Here is a 23491-nt window from a genome sequence, read left to right as displayed (position 1 = left end):
ACGCCTGTATGCAGTCCATCAAGAGTAGTGACTGGCGTATTGTGTCGAGCCAGTTGCTCGGCCACCATTGACCAGACGTTTTCAATTGGCGAGAGATCTGGAGAATGTGCTGGCAAGGTCGGCAGTCGAACATTTTCTGTGCCCAGAAAGCCCCGCACAGGTCTGGCATGCGGTCGTGCATTATCCTGCTGAAATGTAGGATTTCGCAGGGATCGAATGAAGGGCAGAGCCACGGGTCGTAACACACCTGAAATGTAACGTCCACTGTTCAAAGTGCCGTCAACGCAAACAAGAGGTGACCGAGACATGTAACCAATGGTACCCCATACCATCACAATGGGCGATAAGCCAGTATGGCGATGACGAATACACGCTTCCAATGTGCGTTCACCGCAATGTCGCCAAACACGGATGCGATCATCATGGTGCTGTAAACAGAACATGGGCTCATCCGAAAAATTACCCTTTCCATTCGTGCACGCAGGTTCGTCGTCGAGTACACCACCGCAGGCGCTCCTGTCTGTGATGCAGCGTCAAAGGAAACCGCAGTCACGGTCGGCGAGGTGATAGTCTATGCTGCTGCAAACGTCGTCGAACTGTTCATGCAGATGGTTGTTGTCCTGCAAACGTCCCTCTGTTGACTCAGGGATCGAGACGTGGCTGCACGATCCGTTACACCCATGAGGATAAGATGCCTTTCATCTCGACTGCTAGTGATACCAGGCCGTTGGGATCATGCACGGCGTTCCGTATTACCCTCCTGAACCCACCAATTTCATATTCTGCTAACAGTTATTGGATCTCGACCAACGCGAGCAACAATGTCGCAATACGATAAACCGTAATCGCGATAGGCTACAATCCGATCTTTATAAAAGTCGGAAACGTGATGGTACGCATTTCTCCCCGTTGCACGAGGCATCACAACAACGTTTCACCAGGCAACGCCGGTCAGCTGCTGTTTGTGTATGATAAATCGGTTGGAAACTTTCTTCATATGAGCACGTTGTAGCTGTCGCCACCGGCGCCAACCCCGTGTGAATGCTCTGAAAAGCTAATCATTTGTATATCACAGCACCTTCTCCCTTTCGGTTAAATTTCGCGTCCGTAGCACGCCGTCTTCGTGGTGTAGCAGTTTTTAATGGCCAGTAGTGTATTTCAATTGATCATTTGGAATAATTTCTTAACAATACTGGAGGCTTTCAAATTTACAAATGTAATGGAAACAGTTTCTAAAAAGAGAAGAGCACAAAATACTTTACTGTAACATGATAATTTTGCTAACTACATGCAGCGTGTATGAAATGTTTGTGTTTTAAGGACTTGACTTTTAGAATGGCGGTACGAAAACAGTGTCATTGTTAGTATTTAACAACACAAAACGATTCCAATACTGCATTTGACTCTTGATTTTCAGATTTTCATCAAACGGGGACAGGCAGACGCCGGATGCGTTGCACCCGACGTGTGGTCGCAGTGCGAGGCAGTGGGTGGCTGGCAGCGGTGGCGGGGGCGTCGCAGCCGGTCAGCGGCCCGCCCTGGGAGAGCAGTAGGCGCGCTCGTGCACCGCCGCCAGCTCCTCGTCCAGCAGCAGCTCGAACTCCCCCAGGGCCTTGGCGCTCGGCACCTTGTTCCAGCGCGCGCTGCACCGCGACACAACACGACACAGCTCTCTCAGCAAAATACATCGTTACGTGGGCACACTTTTCAATAGCACACCCTACAAATTCTATGGCGTACGTGTCTTACCTGGTGAGCCAAAGCATTATGACCACCACCCACCGAAAGTGACGTAGTAAGGACAATATATATATGGCGCAGAGGTAATCATTCTAGTAACAATTTACTACGAGGATGGCCACACAAATTGCAGCGGGTTTTCGACCTCCCCTATCTTCCTCGGTCCATGACGTCCTCTCCAGTTAGTTCCATCTTGCACATAACCTCTCTGATCCCATCAATCCACCTCAGCCGTGGTCTTCCTCTCGGACTGTTGCCTCTGATGTCTTCTTCCAACACCCGCCAGGTAATCTGACCTCGCTGCAGAACGTGCCTGTCCTACGTCAGTCTCCTCTCTTCGATCACGGCCACAATGTCGAGAGACTTGTATATCTGTTGGAATACGCCAGTTTCCCTTTTTCTCCTCGTTCTCCATCCTTCACTGACCAAATACTATGTCTCATAACAGCATTCTGAAATGTCAGGCGTTTCCTTTCTATCTTCTGCGTCTTAGTCCAGATCTCTATTCCCAAATAGGACGATAGGTTGTATAGCTGTTCAGCAGATCCTAATCTTCGTGGGCACCGATAGAAGCCAAGAATTCAGCAGCATTCCAAGTGCAGACCTTGACCTGTTTCCAGTGACGAAACTAGTACAAAATTGGCACATCCATTGACATTAGCGACTTTGATAAAGGGCAGATTGTTAATGCACGGCGCCCGGGAGCGAGAATCTCGCAAATGAAGAAACTGGTTGACTGTTTACCTCTTACTGTCGTGAGCATCTATGGAAAGTCGTTGCAGGAGAGTGAAGCAACGAGTATCTGAGAATGTGTTGGACGCCACACGCCTCGCCACAGGAGGGGGATGCCGGAGGCTTCCCTACTGTGAAAAGCAGGATAGGCCGCGGCATGTGACAGAACTGACGACAAAAAACAGTGATTGTGCAAGCATAATAATTTCGGAGCCCACCGTTCAGCGGACATCGTTGGTAATGGGTCTCTACAGCAGCCACCCCAGTCTGTTCCCAAGTTGACCCAACGACATCGGGCTGCGCACGCAACACCGAGATTGGGCCTTGTCCCAATGGACAGCCTCTGTCGACCTGGAAACAGCATTCGATAGTGTCAAATGAGGCAAGGTGCTCGAAATTCCGAGAGAAATGTGGGTAAGCTATAGGGAAAGGTAGCTAATAAATTATGGTTGGTTCAAATGGTACAAATGGCTCTGAGTACTATGGGACTTAACTTCTGAGGTCATCAGTCCCGTAGAACTCAGAACTACTTAAACCTAACTAACCTAAGGACATCACACACATCCATGTCAGAGGCAGGATTTGAACCTGCGACCGTAGCGGTCGTGCGGTTCCAGACTGTAGCTCCTAGAACCCCTCGGCCACCACGGCCGGCAATGATGGTTGAAACTTTAACAGTGGCAACTTTATTTACAGTTCGTACAAAATAGATACGTGTTTCAAAGTTTTACTGACCTTCAAAGTAGTCACCAGCATTGTGTATAGCCCGTTGCCAGTGATGTGGATGTCGTATGACACTCTTAGCAGTTTGTGTTGACTGTTCATTTTTGGAACACAGCCTACGACCAGCATATAGACCGAAGTGATAGCACTTTCTGCAGTACCTGACCATCATTTTGCAGGACAATGCTCAAGCACGTACAGTGCCAGCTGTTACTGATTTGAAACTTCCTGGCAGATTAAAACTGTGTGCCCGACCGAGACTCGAACTCGGGACCTTTGCCTTTCGCGGGCAAGTGCTCTACCATCTGAGCTACCGAAGCACGACTCACGTCCGGTACTCACAGCTTTACTTCTGCCAGTATCTCGTCCCGAGTTCGAGTCTCGGTCGGGCACACAGTTTTAATCTGCCAGGAAGTTTCATACCAGCGCACACTCCGCTGCAGAGTGAAAATCTCATTCTGTTACTGATTTGTTTGACTGATGGGACTGCTAAGTACAATACCACGTACTGCACTCCCCTGACTCAAGCCCTCATGAGCTCAACTGCATTTCTGAACCAAGGAAACACTTCACGGCATTCGCTTCAGAACTGCTACAAATTCGTCAGGCAGTAGACCGCGGCTCTCGAGCTGTCAACACAACTGGCACTGCTAAGAGTATCCTACGACTTCATCATCGCTGAAAACGGGTTATACACAATGCTAGGTGACTACTTTGAAGGCCAGCAAAACTTTGAAACACGTATCTATTTTGTACGAGCTGTAAATAAATAGTTGCCAGTATTAAAGTTCCAACCCTCGTACAACGCGAGCAAGAACCGAGACGGAAAAATAAGACTACAAGACGAAGAACGAAGTGCTCGGATTAGAAAGGTTGTAAGACGGCGATGTAGTCTTCGCCTCTACTGTTCAATCTGCACATCGAAGAAACAATGACGGAAAAAAAAGCAACGATAAAAAGTGAGATTAAAATTCACGGGGAAAGGATATCAGTCGTTAGATTCGTTGATGACATTGCTATCTTCAATGAAAGTCAAGAACAGTTACAGGATATGTTGAAAGGGATAAAATCTAATGAGTAGAGATTATGGATTGAGAGTAAATAAAAGAAAAATAGAAATTAATTAGAAGCAGCAGAAATGACTACAACAAGAAAGTTTACATCAGAATTGGGGTTAACGAAATAGGCGAAGCTAAGGATTCTGATAGATATGTAGTGTTGTGTCCTACTCACGCGCTGTGTGCTTCTTAGTGGATACAGGAGTGAGAAGATGTTTATGAACAGAGGATTTGAATCCACGTCAACATCTACTTAGATGCTCTGCAAATCACATTTAAGTGTCTGGCAGAGGATTCATAGACCCATCTTCACAATTCTCTATTATATGTCTATTATATCTTTCTATCTCGTACAGCTCGCGGAAAAAATGAACACCTGTATCTTTCCCTACGAGCTGTGGTTTCCGTTACTTTATCGTGGCGATCGGTCCGCCCTATATAGATCGGTGTCAACTAAATATTTTCGCATTCGGAGGAGGAAGTTGGTGATTTCAATTTCGTTAGAAGATTCCGTCGCAACGAAAAACGCCTTTCTTTGAATGATGTCCAGCCCAAGTCCTGTGACACTCTCTCCCACATTTCGCGATAATACAAAACGTGCTACCTTTCTTTGAACGTTTCGATGTACTCCGCCAGTCCTATCTGGTAAGGATCCCACACCGCGCAGCAGTATTCTAAAAGCGGACGGACAGGCGTAGTGTAGGCAGTCTCCTTAGTAGGTCTGTTACATTTTCTAAGTGTCCTGCCAATAAAACGCAGTCTTTAGTTAGCCTTCCCCACAACATTTTCTATGTGTTGATTCCAATTTGAGTTGTTCGTAATTGTAATACCTAGGTATTTAGTTGAATTAACGGCGTTTAGGTTAGACTGATTTATCATGTAACCGAGGTTTAACGAGTTCCTTTTAGCACTGACGTGGATGACCTCACACTTTTCGTTATTTAGGGTGAACTGTCAGTTTTCGCACCATTCAGGTATCTTTTCTAAATCGTTTTGCAGTTTGTTTTGATCTTCTGGTGACTTTATTAGTCAATAAACCTAGCGTCATTTGCAAACAACCGACGACGGCTGCTCAGATTGTCTCCCAAATCGTTTGTATAAAAGGAACAGCAAAGGGCCTATAACACTACCTTGGGGAACGCCAGAAATCAGTTCTGTTTTACTCTATGACTTTCCATCAGCTACTACGAACTGTGACCTCTCTGACAGGAAATGACGAATCCAGTCACATAACTGAGACGATATTCAATAAGCACGCAATTTAACTAGGAGCCGCTTGTGTGGAACCGTGTCAAAAGCCTTCCGGAAATCCAGACTAACGGAATCGATCTGAAATCCCCGTCAATAGCACTCAATACTTCACGTGAATAAAGAGCTAGTTGTGTTTCACAGAAACGATGTTTTCTAAGCCCATGTTGACTGTGTGTCAATAGAACGTTTTGTTCGAGGTAATTCATAATGTTCGAACAAAACATATGTTCCAAAATTTATTTGGTTTAAATCTCTCAATTGCTGCCGATACTATTTCTCTGATTTAAGTCAGTCTTTTCTACACATAATGTCAAATAGTAAAAACAATACATAACTCCGTTGCTGCATTTTCAGCAATAGTTACTTTCAGTAACATTGAATGCTGAAACATCTACAGATATAAAAGATTTTTAAATCTGTCTCTCATCAATACAGTGTCTATTCATGTTAAGTCCTGACCACTTTGAAAGTCTGCAAGTGTTATTCAGTAGGTTAACACACCAAATGAACTCAGTCCATGAATGGAGCTCCGGAGAGGGGATGCTTCTATCTTACCAGCAGCGGCCTAATCATTCGTGGCGGTGCTTTCCTGCCACGGTGGCGGCTGTAGGAAGAGCGACGGCGTAACTGGCCGCACGCGTGTTTGAAGGAGCGGTCGATCAGATAGATGCCGATACCACAGGTAGCAAAAACAACCCGCGAGGGACGGAGGAAGGAGGACATAAAATGCGGACCAGCCCTCGCAAAAAGAGCGTTCCTGGCCAAGAGATATCTACTAGTGTCAAACGTAGTTCTTAATTTGATGAATAAATTTCTGAGAATGTATGTTTGGCGCACAGCGTTGCGTGACAGTGAAACACGGGCTGTGCGAAAATCATAGCGCAAGTGAATCGGAACATTTGCGATGTGGTGCTACAGACCAGTGCTGAAAATTAGGTGGACTGGTAAGGGTAAGGAATGAGGAGATTCTCCGCAGAATCCACGAGGGAAGGAATATATGGAAAACAGTGACAAGAAGAAGGGACAGGATGACGGGACATCCGTTAAGACTTCCTAGGTATTAGAGAGCTGCAGAGGATAAAAGTTGTAGAGGAAGGTTTTAATACATCCAGCATATAATTGAGATCGTGGGCTGCTATTCTGAAATAAAAAGGATGGCACAGGAGAGAAAAATGCCTCAAACAAGTCAGAAGAATAATGACCGAAAAATGAAGTAACGTCAATGAAAACGTGTCGGAAGAGTCACCTTTCTTGTTACACTCGGTCGACAGTGGTTTCTGGATACGCCGTCATCCAGCGAACGGCTGTTCGAGACGCGCAGCGCGCAACAGACACGCACCCAGTGTGGGCCCTATTATGCTTTGAGGGGTAGTAACCCCGTGGTAGTAATCCAAAGCACCACGATAGCTGAGGACAATGTGAACTTCATTACCGACCACCGGAATTCTTTCATGTTCGGTGTCATCCCCGGCAGCGATGGCATCATTCTAACTGTAACTCGACATCATCCTAAGACATTAATTTTTCTCAACAGTAGTTGTAGGTACCAGCGTTATTATTCAAATTTTAGACAGGTCAGTCTTATGTCAGCTGCTTTGCTGAAAACTTTCATATACTTTTATACACAATACGCTATATTTCAAGCTACAATTTATGAAAAAGGAGTTACTTCCTTTTCGATGTTACAATCGATAAGTATTAGCTCTGAATGTACATTTTAATTTTTTTGTTTTAGAAACATTTGGAATTACGAATTATTTGGCACACTTAAAATTTCTATTGTTAATTACGCAATCTAGTGCTGTTTACTATGTTTATTTCTGGAGTCATTCATGAAATAATGATCGAAACTAATAGAAATTCATTTCTCAAGAAAAATTGTACACCTTTTAATACTGAGTGAGATACTAGTAAGCATGCCTTTGTATTTTGGGTGAACAATGTAATTTCGACTCTCTTAATGAGAAAATTCAAAAGACTGTATGATATACTAAAATCTGACAAAATACAGCAACGTAACAACAAAACTTGTGCAACAACAATCTTCAAATTTATTTAGATCAATTCGACAATGAGGACCTAAAATGTGAGAGTGAGAATTTCAGCTTGAAGAATAAGACTCCTAGACAAGAAGAAGTGGAGCTAACCCTACACGAAAAGCTAAGTAAACTGGAAAATTTTATTGTAATCTTTGCTCTTCGCAAATTCTTCATAAAAGACTTTGCTTATTGTGGACAATAACTGGAATTAGGAAAGAGGGGGGAGATTAGAAGCTGGATGACTGTTCTCATCAAAGGCCAGATTCGTGCGTCAGTTGTTTGAGGCGAATGGCAGTGAACTCATGATCGTGTCTTTGAAAGTGAATTAGCCTCATTTTAATCCGACGGAAGCATCTGGGAATTGCATAAACTACGCGTAAACATCTGGTGCCACATACTCCCCAAAAATCTACGATGGGCTTGTCGTAACAATGGCACGAAGAACCCCTGTTGTATTGAGTTCCGAAGGTGGTCATAAAGTTTCAGCTCATCAGTGTATATCGTGCTAATATCATTGTTACACATTGTTATGCACCTTCGAACACACTAAACAGTGCACTGCGTCACAGTAAGCAGTAGCTCTTTGTCATGTTCTATTGAACGAAATGCTGATTCTGCAATGATCAGCAATGCTGGACAGAGATACCTGATGGGAACTTTAAATCTTTTATTAAAAGGCTTAAACGCCAGCAGCTATACTCGGCTGGAAAAACGCATCTAGGCACAGATTATGTTTTGTGGAATTAATTTGCAATAATTTAACAAAACAACAGTGTTATAAGAATAATCATTGATAAATGCAGTGAACAGATACGGCAGCGTGAAGTTTGACGCTCTGCGGATTAACTTCGGTCTGTAGTCACTACAAAATGTGCCGCGGGGAGGGGGTTGGATGTATTAACGTTTATTAAAAAAATGGAGTCCGTCTGATTAAGTTTAATTCGGTAGGGTACGAAATTTATTTATAATTTTGCAAAATGTGGCCAATTCACACGGTTAAAGCAAATTGCCAACGATGTTACATTATCGTTATTATTTAATCGGCAACAGCACATGACACCGCAAAATTGTTATTGTTATTATTGTTGTTCTGATCTTCAGTTCAAAGACTGGGTCTATGGAGCTGTGCACGTTTATCTAATCTGTACAAGGCTCTTCATCTCCAAATACCTACTACCACCTCCATCCATTTTGACCCCGTTATCGTGTTCATCCCCATGTCTGTTTCTATAATTTTTGCGTCCAACACTTCCCTGTTACTTGATGCATCAGGATGTGTCCCGTCAGCGAATCACTTCTTTTAGTAGAGTTGTCTCTTAAATTTCCTTTTTTTTGCGTTACAATTCAGTTCCTCCTCATATTTTATTTCATCTTATTTTGAGTGACGGAGAATGTATCTGATGTTCATTTAATCAATCGGTATCTGTATAACTTTCAATATACACTGTAGGGCAGAAAAACGACGGACCACGAAGGAATTAACGGAATTGAGTGGAACTCGGTAGATGTGATGAACATATACGGCAAACAAATGAATACAGTTGCAGAACAATTGGACGATGTATTCAGGACAAAGAGTTTCACAATGGACCGAGTCAGTTTCGCTTTGGTCCGCTCCAGGTCCTTATGCAAGCAGTTAGTCGGCTTGGCACTGACTGACAGAGCTGTTTGATGTGCTTGCTGGGAATATCTTGTGGAATTCTGGCCAAATGGCGCGTTAGGTCGTCAAAATTCCGACCTGGTTGTAGAGCCCCGCCCATAATGCTCCAAACTTTTTCAACTAGGGAGGTATCCGGGCGACCTTGCTCGCCAAGGTAGGGCTTGATAAGCACGAAGAGAAGCAATAGAAACTCTTGCCGTTTGTGGGCCGGCATTATCTAACTAAAATGTAAGCCCAGGATGGGTTGGCATGAAAGGCCAACAAAACGGGACGTAGAATGTTGTTGACGTGTCACTGTGCTGTTAAGGGTGCTACACATGACCAACGGGATCCTGCTACGAAACGAAATGGCTTCCCAGAACATCAGTCGGGGTTGTCGGGTGGCATGGCAGGCAACAGTCATCTCGGTATCCCACCTCCGTCTGAGGTGTCTCCAATCATGTCTTCGGCCTGGAATCTCATTGGCTGGAGTAGAACTGTCTTTGCTGATGAGTCTCGCCTTGCATTGAGCCCCTCACAGCAGTGGGCTACATCCCTGGCTGTCGCCCATCTTACGGCCTGACAACCAAGAGTGATGGTTTGGGATGCCATCTCTTTTCGTAGCAGAAATCCTTTGATTGTCATCCACTGCACCCTTACAGCACAGCGATACGTCGAGGGTATTCCATGCCCCGTTTCGTTGCACTTCATGACAAGTCATCCAGTGCTTACATCCCGGCAAGATGGCGCCCGACCGCGCACGGCGAGAGTTCCCACTGCCTATCTTCGTGCCTGCCAAATCATCCCTTGTCCGGTAAGTTCGCCGGATCTGTCCCCCAGTTGAGAACGTTTGGAGCATTCTAGGTCCCTCCAACCACCTCGGGATTTTGAAGATCTAACAAGCCAATTGGACAGAATTTGGCACGATATCTCTCAGGACGAAATCCAACGTAGCTATCAATCAGTGCCAAGTAGAGTAACTCCTTGCGTAAGAGCGAGAGGTCGATGAACACATGACTGACTTGCTCAATCTGTTAAGCTCTTTCTCTTCCAAAAATCATGCAATCTTTCTGGACTTGTAATCATCTACTTCTACATCCGTACTATGCAAGCCACCTGACGGTGTGTGGCGGAGGGTACCTTGAGTACCTCTATCGGTTCTCCCTTCTATTCCAGTCTCGTTATGTTTGCGGAAAGAAAGACTGTCGGTATGCCTCTGTGTGGGCTCTAATCTCTCTGATTTTATCCTTATGGTCTCTTCGAGAGATACACGTAGGAGGGTGCAATACTGTATACTGCTTGACTCCTCGGTGAAGGTGTGTTCTCGAAACTTCAACAAAAGCTTGTACCGAGCTACTGAGCGTCTCTCCTGCAGAGTCTTCCACTGGAGTTTATCATCTGCGTAAGGCTTTCGCGATTACTAGACGATCCTGTAACGAAGCGCGCTGCTCTCCGTGGGATCTTCTCTATCTCTCCTATCAACCCTATCCGGTACGGATCCCACACCGGTGAGCACTATTCAAGCAGTGGGCGTACAAGTGTACTGTAACCTGCTTCCTTTGTTTCGGACTGCATTTCCTTAGGATTCTACCAATGAATCTCAGTCTGGCATCTGCTTTAGCGACGATTAATTTTATATGGTCACTCCATTTTAAATCACTCCTAATGCCTACTCCCAGATAATTTATGGAATTAACTGCTTCCAGTTGCTTACCTGCTATATTGTAGCTGAATGATAAGGGATCTTTCTTTCTATGTATTCGAAGCACATTACACTTGTCTACACTGAGATTCAATTGCCATTTCCTGCGTCAGTTCGTTGCAGATCCTCCTACATTTCAGTACAATTTTCCATTGTTACAACCTCTCGATATACTACAGCATCATCCGCAAAAAGCCTCAGTGAACTTCCGATGCTACCCACAAGGTCATTTATGTATATTGTGAATAGCAACGCTCCTATGACACTCCCCTGCGGCACACCTCAAATCACTCTTACTTCGGAAGACTTCTCTCCATTGAGAATGACATGCTGCGTCCATTTGTTTACCTGTGCATTTACATCACGTGTACCGATTTCCGTTCCATTCGAATAATTGCTTCGTGATGCGTCTATTGGTCTTCAGTTGTATTTACGTGCAGATCTGAAGTGAATGTCATATGGATTTATTTATTTCATGTTTTATATAGTTTATGTTATGTCGACGGTACAGAAAGTGCTTTGTTGCCATAAGTGAAAGTTAATTTTTTTAAACTTTACGGCAGAAGTGACAACTGAGAAGCGTATGCTGATGTGTAAATGTGGACAGAAGTAACATCTCAGTTTAATAGTGCAGAGGTAAGCGGTATTCTGCGGAGAAGTTGTTTTTCTTCGTGGTAACGAAAGGACGGTGACATGTGGAAAGGAGAACCGAATTATTATGTACGGTCAGTTGAACAGAGGAGAGTCAAGTGACAAGATGGGGATGACAGATTATTACGGGTGAAAGGAGTGGTATTTTGTGGAAAGTAGGTTTTTTTGTTGTAATAGTTGGACACTGTAATGCGGTAAGGACAGTGAAAGTACTGAGACAGTGGAAGAAATTGGCAGAAAATTATCATAATGGCACTGTTGCAATGACTTACAAAATCGTAAACAAAAAATGTCGGGTCTTGAGATTCTCAAAGGAGAAGGATGACTGGAGAGGTAAGTAGCAAGAGAGAAGTTGCAAACTCTGACGATTTAACCAGAAGACCTACGCAGAATACAGGGTTAACGCTGTAAGTGGTAAAGCCGAAAACGAATGGGTCGGCTTTACGTTCCTCCTTTCTCCGAATCTGTCTGTACTGGCTCGTAACTCGTGGAAATCAGTCGCAAAAGAGTCCAACAGTCCAACAATGGAAAATCCAGGGTGGAATGTAACAACACCAGAGAAGGAAAGTGGTTACTCACGATATAGCGGAGATGCTGACTCGCGATAAGCACAATAGAAAGATTCACACAATGAAACCTCTCGGCGATTAAGGCCTTTGTCAGCAGTAGACACACATACACGCACGCACGCACACACATAAACGCAACTTGCACACTATTCTGCAGTCTCAGAGAGTACAACAGTGTTAGTAACTGTCAGAAAGTAAAACACGCAGTTAATTTTTGACTGTTGAAGTCACTTACTCACCTCGGGAAGCCGTCAGGTGGCAAAACGACGTTTAAAATGTTGTCTATCAACTTCGTTTTAAGGATGCGGTCTTTAATAGTTGTTGATGTCATAGAAGGCGAAGCGTTAATCTGTAACAGAAGAAACACAACAAACTTACGACTACTGTATATGTAAGGCAAGGCAGACTGCACGTTGTCTTCAGTCATAAGACTGGTTTGATGCAGCTTTGCACCCTACTCCGTTCAGTGTAAGCCTGTTCAACTCTGCGTACATACCAGGAACTACATCCACTGGAATCTGCTAACAGTAGTCAAGTGCTAGCCTCCCTCTCCCCTCCACAGTTTTCTTCGCTACCAAATTAACGACTTCTCTATGTCTCATGACGCATCCGGTCAAACGACTCGTTGTCTCTGTCAGTTGTGCTCTAAATTTCTTCACTTTCCTAGTTGACTGGTTGCCTTTTCAACAGTTACCCGAACTACTCGTTGAGTCTTCAGAGTTCTTCTATAATAGCGCATTTCAAAATCTTTTATCTGCTTCTCATCTGAACAGTTTATCCTCCTCATTTGCAGGTCAGGGTGGCCGAGCGGTTCTAGGCGCTACAGTCTGGAACCGCGCGACCGCTAAGGTCGCAGGTTCGAATCCTGCCTCGGGCACGAACGTGTGTCTTGTCCTTAGGTTAGTTACGTTTAAGTAGTTCTGAGTCCTAGGGGACTGATGACCTGAGAAGTTAAGTCCCATAGTGCTCAGAGCCTCCTCGCTTCACTCTCGTATAATGCTACAAACTAGGAAATTGCCTTCACAAAGATATCCTAACATTTTATTTTGTATTGGAGGTTAACAAATTCCTCTTTTTTACAAAACACTCCCTAAGACAAAAAAGAAAGAAAAAAGTGACGCACAGCGAAAGAGTTATGCAAATTGGTCACAAATTGATATTCATACAGATAGCGACAGAAAATGCAAAACTGTTAACTTTGGCGACCGATGAAAGAATCTATGACGTTGCATTGCAATTCACTAGGTACCTGGCATGGATAGCAAACAGAATACATGTCGATACCAGCGCGTAAGATCTTTGCGAATATCATTCCATGTACTCAATTGGACAGCAAACGATGTACGCAGATGTCAGCATTTGAGAGAGGACGTGTAGCTGGGCTTGAAGAAGCCAGTTGGAGTAATCGGTGAAACCCTTGACATTTGAATAGGAGCCCCGTTTTGTTGGCCTTCATGGCAAACCATCCTGGGCTTAAATGTTAGCAAAATAATGTCCACTAGCACACGGCGAGAGTTTCAGCTGCTTGTCTTCTCACTTTCCTAACCTTATCTTCGCCAGCAAGTTCGATGGATCTCTGCCTATTTGAGAAGGTCTGGAGTAGTATTTTTTATTTATTTCAATCACACGTCTAGTTCCGTAGGACCAAATTGAGGAGCAAATCTCCAAGGTCATGGAACGTGTCAGTGCATGAAACTACAACGTAAAAGTAATAACAGATGAAATAAAACGTTTATGGACTCGCAAAAAGTCAAGCCATAAGTTTATGAAGAAGCAATCAAAAATATAAGAATCAGCTTAATTTTTCAAGGAACTCCTCAACAGAATAGAAGGAATGACCCATGAGGAAACTCTTCCGTTTCGATTTGAAAGAGCATGGATTACTGCTAAGATTTTGAATTATTGTGGTAGCTTATTGAAAATGGATGCAGCAGTATACTGAATGAACATCTTTCTGCACAAGAGTTAAAGAAGTGCAATCCAAATGCCGATTGGATTTCTGCCGAGTATTTACTGAGTGAAAGTTGCTATTTTCTGGGAATAAGCTGACATTGTTAACACGAAACGACAGTAAAGAGTATATATATTTAGAGTGCAACGTCAAAATACCCATACTAGTGAACAGGGCCCTCTTACCACGATCTAAAGCCCCAATTAGACAGAATTTAGCGCCATATCCCTCAGGTGGACGTCCAACAACTCTGTCAACCAATACCAAGCCGAGTGACTGCTGGTATAATGACCAGAGGTGGATCAACGCCATTTTGATTTGCTCAGTTTGTGAAGCTCTTCCTCGTGAATGAATCATCCTCATTTACTGAAACTGAAATTATTTGTTTGCCTGCAGATGTAAATCATATCTTCCGATTTCCGTTCGATTCGGATAATTCCTCTGTGGTGCTTCGTCCTTTTTTTCTGTCTTCCTGTTGCTAGTGTATTTTCATGCTACTGCATCTGTAGTGTACATCTTCTCTATTTCTAGCACAATGAGTTATTTTCATCCCTAGACAGCAAAACTAGTCGAACAATGTTAGTATTTCATTTCCTAATCTAATTCGTTCAGCATTCCCTGGTTTCATTCGACTACAGTCCATCATTACCCTTGTTTCACTTTCGTTTATGTAATTTTCAACCCTCTTTTGAAGACATTATCTATTACATTTAACTGCTGTTTCAATTCATTTAAAGTCTGCGTGGTGGAAGTTACTAGAAATATGACTGCCTATGAGGGGAAGAAATCCATTGTGCACTTGGTGTACGTACTGGCTAGAGTCAGTGCGGGAGTAGAACGTGTCCTTTCGGATGCCCTGAAGAGGTCATGGTAGCCAACTGCAGGTAGTGGCAACTGTAGGTAGTAACGACGTGTGTCGCTGTGGAACAGGAAAAAATGTTTTTGGTTTCTAGTGGATATACGTAGTCTGAAGACGGCCAGGCTTGCTTGCAAGATGAAGAGAGAGGTCACTATGTGTAGCATCTTCGACAGAACCGATTACGGACATCTGTTAAAGAGTTGGTCAAACCAGAGGCTCAGAAGGTTCTGCAACCATGAAGGCTGCAAGTTCCTACGCTTGCGCCATAAGATGGATTGGCCTCGGGATCCACTGAAAAGTTCAGGGGTCCATTACATACAGGAAGCAGGGATATGGGTAGCCGGGGCTGAGCGGAATGGACTGGGCAGTTTTTTTGGTTAGAATTTCTAGGAAAAGTGGAAACAGAGCTTCGGTCTCAAAGAGTGCGTGTCAAACACAGAGCAAGGATAGCTCCAGGAACCATTGGTATTGTAGCTGAAAATTGTCGTGTCTGTGTTGAAAAAAAAAAAGCAGAGTTCTCAGAATGTCAAATCGTTATGTATACTGAAATCTAGCCGGAGCCGGAATAAGTTCAGCAGAGCCTTTTACTAAAGACCTAATGGTGTTCAGAAGTGATGGACTGCATTCAGCTGGTGGACGTGTGTTTGTTACTGATAGAAGTACTTTATCTCGTAGCGACGTTGAAGTGGATAATTGCTGTCAGGTAGTATGAATAGAGGTTACACTTAACAACCATAATAAAGAAATAACTTGGTCCTTTTACCGAGCTTCAATTCACGAAATACGGTTGCTGAAGGGCCCAAGGAATATATTTGTCTCATTTCGAAAAGATCATTTATACAATTATAGTTGGTGGGGACTTCAATTTGACCTCCCCTTATTGGCGAAAATACATGTTTAAAATCGGTGGTAGGCATCAAATTTCATCCGGAATGGCACTAAATGTTTCCTTCGAAAATTATGTTGAGCAATTAGTTCAGGAGCCAACTCGAAGTGTATATGTCTGCAATAACACGCATGATCTCTCAAAGACAAGTAATGCTGAGCAAATACCGAGCTCCCTGAGGCAAACAGTGATAAATGACCAAAAGGTTCGAGGAATATATTTGTCTCATTTCGAAAGGGTCATTTATACAAATATAGTTGGTGGTAGCTTCAATTTGACCTCCCCTTATTGGCGAAAATACATGTTTAAAATCGGTGGTAGGCATCAAATTTCATCCGGAATGGCACTAAATGTTTCCTTCGGAAATTATGTTGTGCAGTTAGGGAGCTTGAATGCCGCATCATCTAAACTCACCAAAGAACAACGCAAAATATATCTATTTAAAAATAGATAAAAATTCACTTGACGCCTTCCTATAAAACAGCCTCCATTCTTTCCAAACTAACTATGTAGCTTAGATCACATGTGACTTAAACTCAGCGGAACAGTAGTGGTGACAAATGAGGGATCTGTAACAAGGATAATTAATAAGAGGCGGAAGGACTCTGTCGCGTAAGCTACGAAAGGAGCATGCCAGATGTCAAATAACGGAAAAATTGTAAGATTGGCGATGTTTTACTGAAGCCGAAAATTTAGTGTTGACTTTTAATGTTTCCCATAAGGAAACTCTGTAAAACACGCGAGCGGCAAGAAAGAGTCAATACCTTCACTGGCCGATCAGCAACGGTAATGTTACCGAAAACAGGGCAACTAAAGTGGAGTTACTAAGCCTGGTTTTCTGAAATACCTCCACCAAAGAAGAAGCAGTAAATATTCTAGAATTGAAAGCAGGAACAGCTGCCAACATGGGTAACTTAGCAATAGATAACCTCAGAGCAGCAAAGTAAACTTAATCAATGTAAATATTCCAGAATTCAAACCATGAACAGCCGCCAACATGAGTAACATAGTACAAGATACCCTCAGAGTTGCAAGGTAACTTGAATCAATCAATAAAAGCAAATTTTCCTATCCAGACATGTTCAAAATGGTTCAAATGGCTCTGAGCACTATGGGACTTAACATCAATGGTCTTCAGTCCTCTAGAACTTAGAACTACTTAAACCTAACTAACCTAAGGACAGCACACAAACACCCAGTCATCAGACATGTTCCTTTTGGAGTATGATTACGTAATAACTCCATATTTAGCAGGACTTCATGAATAACCGCTCGCTCGACGAGTGACCCTTATTGTCGTAGCTCAAAGTTGCAAAGATTACATGAATAAACAATTACGGACGCTGAATTTCAATAGGATTTTGGAAAAATATTGAGTGCGAACATAGTGAATTCAATCGTAGAAAACGACCTGTTGACACCTATCAGTACGGATTCAGAAAACATCCATTTTGTGAAAAACAACAGCCTCTTTATTCACACTAAGTAATCAGTGCTCTAAGCTGGGGTTCCCAAACTGATTCAATATTTCTAGATTTCCAGAAGGATTTTGCCAGGTTGACTCACAAACTGCTTCTAATTACACTGCATGTCATTGGAGTCCCATCGCAGCTCTGCAAGTGGATTCCTGACACTCCGTCACAAAGGTCACAGTTCATAGTAATTATATGACAGTCACCGAGTATTACAGAAGCGATATCAGACGTTCCGCTGAATCTGATAGGTCCTCTGCTGTTCGTAATATATGTAACCGATTTAAGACAACATCTGAGCGGCGCTCTTAGATAGTTTGCAGATGATACTGTTTAGTAAAATCATCAGTGTATCAACACCAATTGCAAACTGACTTAGATATTATATGTGTATACACACGAGTGCTAAAAGGAATCCAATGAATTATGGTTGCACAATGAACTGCACAAATCTAAAGGCTGTTAGTTCAACTAATTACCTTCTGATTGCAGTTACGAACGAGATGGACAGAAACCATCCAATAGAAAATGTTGTGGGGGAAGACGAACTAAAGACTGCCTTTTGTTGGCGGATCTTTTTAAAGATGCAGCAAATCCGCTCAAAGAGACTGCCTACATTAATAGTAGAACAATCTTCATACCACCCCACACTCCAATGTTGCCAAAATTATTCAACATGGCGGATCCTAGATGACGGCGATAGATATGGCAACGTCGCAATAACGTCATGGTGGGAAGTTCAAACTTTGGTTTGAAAGCCGGCCGGTGTGGCTGAGTGGTTCTAGGCACTTCAGTCTATAACCACACAACCGCTACAGTCGCAGGTTCGAATCCTGCCTCAGGCATGGATGTGTGTGATGTCCTTAAGTTAGTTAGGTTCAAATAGTTCTAAGTTCTAAGGGAGTGATGACCTAAGATGTTAAGTCCCATAGTGCTCAGAGCCATTTGAACCATTTATTTTGCCAGGAAAATAGGTCAATTGTACTACCTTCACTAACCTAACCACTTCCCCTCTAACCCTCTCCTACCCCCACAGAAAATGGCGGGAAGTTCTTATTCCAGGAGGACAAGGCAACACACCGCAGCTACCTCCACTAACCTAAGTAAATGGCGGTAGAAAAGGGTACTTGGGCTACCTCCACTAACCTAAGTCATCCAACCACCTCCTCTTCCTAGGAATTGGCGGGAAAAGAACTCAGCCTGTGCTGGATAGGATGGATGTAGGATTTTATTTTGCAGGCAACCTTTATTTAAACAATTAGGGGCAGTACCTCCATCCAGTGTGTTCACAACGAGGTCCGGAATCCAACTGACCTAATACACAGTAGTGCCACCACAGGGCACCATCGTTCCTGTTGTGACATAATCCAGGATGCCGGTCCAGGAGGGAAAATTGCGGGAAAAGGACTCAGCCTGTGCTCGGCTGGTGGATAGGTTGGACGTAAGTCGTTATTTTCACGCTTTATTTAAACAATTTAAGGCAGTAGCTCCATCCAGTGTGTCCACCATGATGTCTGGAGTCCAACAGGCTTAGTACACTGAGCCTGAGGTGGGCTGCTGGAGAGGGGAATGAGTGTACTTTATTTATTTTGGAACAATTTATCTAGGGATGGATTTCACACACTTTATTTATTACACTGATACAAAACACGCGCTCTGATATGCTTGGGGGTCGCAATTTACAGCCTACAGACCTGCATACTACTCGTAAATCACCAAAATAATGCAGTAAAATGACGTACAGACAAGCAAAAATTTCGTAAATTGTCGAAATAATGTATGTATAAAGCTCGCAAACACGCCTGTTAATAGTAAATTCTTGAAATAATGCATTTAACTGCCTACAAAACTGCAAACTAATCGTAAATCACCGAAATAAATGAAGTTCACAGACGTGCATACACACTCACAAATTATAAACTCTCGACACAAAGCATACCATTTATTTAGGGACGGATTTCACCTATTTTATTTATTACACTAATACAAAACACTCACCCTGGCGTGCTTGATGTCGCAGTAAATAATCTACAGACCTGCAAACTACTTGTAAATCACCTAAATAATGCAATACACTGATGTGCAGAGACTCATACTACTCGTAAATTGTCAAAATAATGCTGCAAACATGCTTGCTATTCGTCAACTGTCGAAATCATGCATTCCAGTGCCTACAGACTTGTTCACAAAATAATGTGACAGACACGAAAACAACTCCTAAATCACCGAAATAATGCATATATAACTCTCTGACTACATGCTCACAACGCTTAAATAGCCGAATATAATGCGCTGCACAAACACTCAGTGCAAGTATAAAAACACTTTCCAACTATAGTCAACCACGATATATCAGCAAACTGGTCCCCTACAGAACTCTAACATGCACATGCCAGATGGCATGGTCATGCCAGTCCCATACGCAAGACGAATCTGGGCATGCGTGTATACCATTGCTGGGACGATACCCCTTTACCTATTGATACTGATGTCACAGGCCGTGCTATAGCAATCTGTTCCAGATTAACATAGAATGCGCTCCCCCCCCCCCCCCCCCCCGCGATCCTAACGGGACATGGTAGCTGCGTCTAGCCATGAACACGTGCTTACCTGCCCAGTGTGGTTGACGCATTGCTGTGAAATGGATGCAAGGCGACTGACCATCTAAATGGTTCTCAATGTTATACCGTTGTCACTTGGCTATGTAAAATAAGAGCCAAGTTGACTTCTCGGATATTGTAAAGTGCTGCAGAAGATAGCATGTAGGACTGATAGACATGAATGGGCCCTGAGGGACATAGATGTGCTTCAGACTGTAGTATCTGTACGTATTTTGGGGATGCACCACATTACAGTAACAAAATCCACGTCCTTCTCCCAGTTCCCTTACTGCCTTCTATACTATCTAGTGCTGTACAAGCAGGCTTCATTTCACGCTGACCTAACACGTCGTGCACCATTGGCAGAGTTACGACATCTTTTCCCATTTGCACCGAATGGTCAAATCGTGGTCCTGTCGCACCAACTCAGGTCACTCTATTTATATGCATGTTGCAGAAAGTGGTAGATTTGGCTCTCTCCGACGTACGCTCAGTTCCAACTTAAATTCGAACGGTCTCATGCACTAAGCTGCAGAAATGACAGCAGTTGCAAGATGCATAGGGACTACCTAAAACAATGTTGGAATTTTATTGTAGCAGACTGGCTGTAATCGTTAAAGGACTTCTCCATCGGATTCAACAGATGTATGTGGTTGAATGGAAAGACTTTATTCCAGATCATAGACATCATTTCTAGCAGATAGCGATACTGTAGAGATCTGAGAGGCCTGTGTACATTTCTTATGACCTCAGTCACCATGCCATCTACTGTTTGTGATCCTTCTCAATCAACCATCAACCATAATCCAGTGGATATATAGTGGAACTACTGACATGGTATTGATACAGAATACATTACAAATACTGGAGAAATATCAAGGGGCTACATGAGGGATCCGCAAGCAGCACTTTCATACCACGTTCCTTAGCCGAATCACTTTCAAAATTCAACAATTTTATCACGAGGTTGCATTGTGGCCTACGTGTAATTGCACTGCTGGTCTGGAAATATACAGTGCTACGATCACTGTCTATATTCAGTGTCACTGTGTTAGTCTGGAAAAACCCAATTCATTCAGAGGTAACGCCATACCTCGATTTATAAATCCAGGAGAGCTTTTAACACGAATCCTTGTGTGTGTCTGTAGAACCAGGACCTGTTGTGATACTAATATTGCCATGCCTTTTAACATCTGTTTGTAAGACGATTACGTCTATGTTTCTAAGGCACAGTATTACATCTCGCAAGAACGACTTGTGAGGCATGTTCACCCATTGTTGACTTTCGGTTGCTATTATTTCGTTAGTTTTAGGGGTTGTGTGAGAGGTTCACCTTGAGCATCAAGCTTATAAAGTATCTACAAACAGTGTTCTGATAATTGCAAAGGAAATGGCTATGTCCAGTCATAAGAGGGTATGCATTTGAGGTGGGATACTGTGATAGCAAAGAGAAGAGTATGTCAAGTCATAAGAATTGTACAGATACTTCTGTTTGCAGAGCCCCACCCTTGAGCAGGGTGTATCTCCGATAGTTCACTCATTGTCAGATGTCATTCAACTGAGACCGTGATTGTAATATTTAACTGCAAGTACTATGATTAAATATATATGTGACCAATTACCTAGAATGATTTTCTGACTGGGTGTGTGTGCCGCACAGCGCCGGTGGCCTGCGGAGGGCATGATTCACGTTTCTGGCTAATGGAGGAGCTGTCCAAATGGAGAGACCTGTTGAGATGCAGGGATGTAGCTGACTTAACCGTGCTGTCCTCTAGACGGCCGAATAGCGAACTAATATTTAGTATCTGTTGGACAGCTTTCGTGATCGTGTGGAAATTTGAGAAGAGTCGATATTGGGGCGTGGCTGCATATTTCACACCTTTATTCAGTTGAGAGAACATCGACTGTGCTTCGTGTGTCTACCAGGTGAAAGACGGGTGGAAGAGACATTTACTGGTTCTCTAGACATGAGAAACACTTTAGTTGATTTTGTAAATTATAGGTATGATTTGTAATCTGTTACATCACTGACAGCAGTTTCCTCAACTGTTTTCTACTTTTCACATAAAGGTCTAAGTAGACCTAGTTACCCAGTTTCTAGTTACTCAGTGGTTTACAGCATGCTCCACCTTGTTAAAGGTTCAGGTTTCTAGAGTAAAAATGTCCAGTCTATATATTCAAAACTATGTTGCATGAGTGATGCTGCTATGCAAGCGATATTGCTATTCTGGCAAACCATGCGAAATTGCATATGTTCTTGTAATCCCAGAGTCTGGGGATGGGTGTAGAAAAGCAAGCAAGCAAGCAGGTTGGGGCTGGAAGCAGTACCGAGGGGAACCGAATACGAATTTGTAGAACAGTTCTGAGAGTGACTTTAGTCTGCTGAGGACGCTCTGGTCACGCATTGTGATTGTATGACCGCCTGACCTCGCAGGAAATATCTCATGCAACGAGGAGTATACCTACGGTGCATGTGCTTATCCCATCCGTCTTTGTGGTATACTCATATGTACGAGTGTCTGGTGAGCGTTAGCTATACCGATTATGGAAAAGGGGCGTTTTTGTATGGCACAGGATACGAATTGTATGTTTATTACATTGACTTGGTAAGTGGTGAAATATTGCTGCTCTGGAGATCAGTTTCATGCTCCTGTCTTCAGTGGCAGAACAGAGTAAATGAGTAAGAGTCTTTCCGTATCTGACAATCTGTAGGCCAATTTGCTGGGTTTAGTTGTCAGCCCAATATGGCGATTTGTACCAAATAGATTTTGCCATTTAACATCTCATCTGCAGAAAAAAAAGGCGGACAGTGTTTCCACTATGGCAGCTTTAGTATTTCGCAGGTAAATTCACTAAGAGTCAATCAGAATGCTCCATTCATTCACAAGATATCCTTTGTACTGGGAACATAGGAGCCTCTACATAGCAGTGGGGACGTTTGTGTTTCAGATTTGTTCATTGAAAGTGGAAAGTGTAACACGTGATGGACAGGGTGTTATGTTAGGACCAATCAGGATGAATGTATTCGGCGATAATCTGCGCTATTTTTCGTATACAGGTTCTGTTAGGAGAAGAATTCCATGCAGACAAGCTGAGACATCATGAAAGCTCTTACAAAAAGATCGTTAACTATTTCTGGAGCACTTTACAATTTCCGAGTGCTCAACTCAACTCATATTTTACATAGCCATGTGACATCGGTATAACATGGAGAACCTTTCAGATGGTGAGCCGCTACACACGCATTTCGCAGCGATTCGTCAGCCACTCTGGGCAGGTAAGCACACATTCACGGCAGCCCGCATGTCCCGTTAGGATCGCTAGGAGGAAAACAGTCTATGTTATTCTGGAACAGATTTGTATAGCAAGACCTGTGACGACAGTATCCATAGGTAGAGGGGTATTGTGCCACCAATGGCAAATACACATGCCTGGGGGCGTCTTGCATATGGGACAAGCGTGAGCGCGCCACCCAGCATGCATACTATGAGGTTCTGTAGGAGACCAATTTGCTGATACATCGTGGTTGACTATAGTTTGAAAGCGATTTATTATTTAGGTGATTTACTTGTAGTTGGCAGGTCTGTAGACTAATTACTGCGACCTCAAGCAAGCTAGG

The 23491-nt window shown here is 43.3% G+C and overlaps 1 protein-coding gene across 1 annotated transcript in view; it reads right to left on the bottom strand.

Annotated features, from left to right (window-relative positions):
• Positions 1-1525: 1525 nt before the first annotated feature.
• LOC124613258 (polyglutamylase complex subunit TTLL1-like) overlaps positions 1526-23491 on the bottom strand; it is an 80020-nt gene continuing 58054 nt past the window's right edge. The window contains exons 7-8 of the mRNA XM_047141950.1: positions 12344-12453; positions 1526-1643 (exon numbers count right to left, since the gene is read on the bottom strand). Of these exons, the coding sequence (XP_046997906.1) occupies positions 1526-1643; positions 12344-12453 (228 nt within the window). The remainder of the gene's footprint in view (positions 1644-12343; positions 12454-23491) is intronic.

The sequence above is a fragment of the Schistocerca americana genome, chromosome 4 (genome assembly GCF_021461395.2).
Source record: "Schistocerca americana isolate TAMUIC-IGC-003095 chromosome 4, iqSchAmer2.1, whole genome shotgun sequence".
NCBI lineage: Eukaryota > Metazoa > Arthropoda > Insecta > Orthoptera > Acrididae > Schistocerca > Schistocerca americana.
This window is presented reverse-complemented; position numbering and strand designations above follow the sequence as displayed.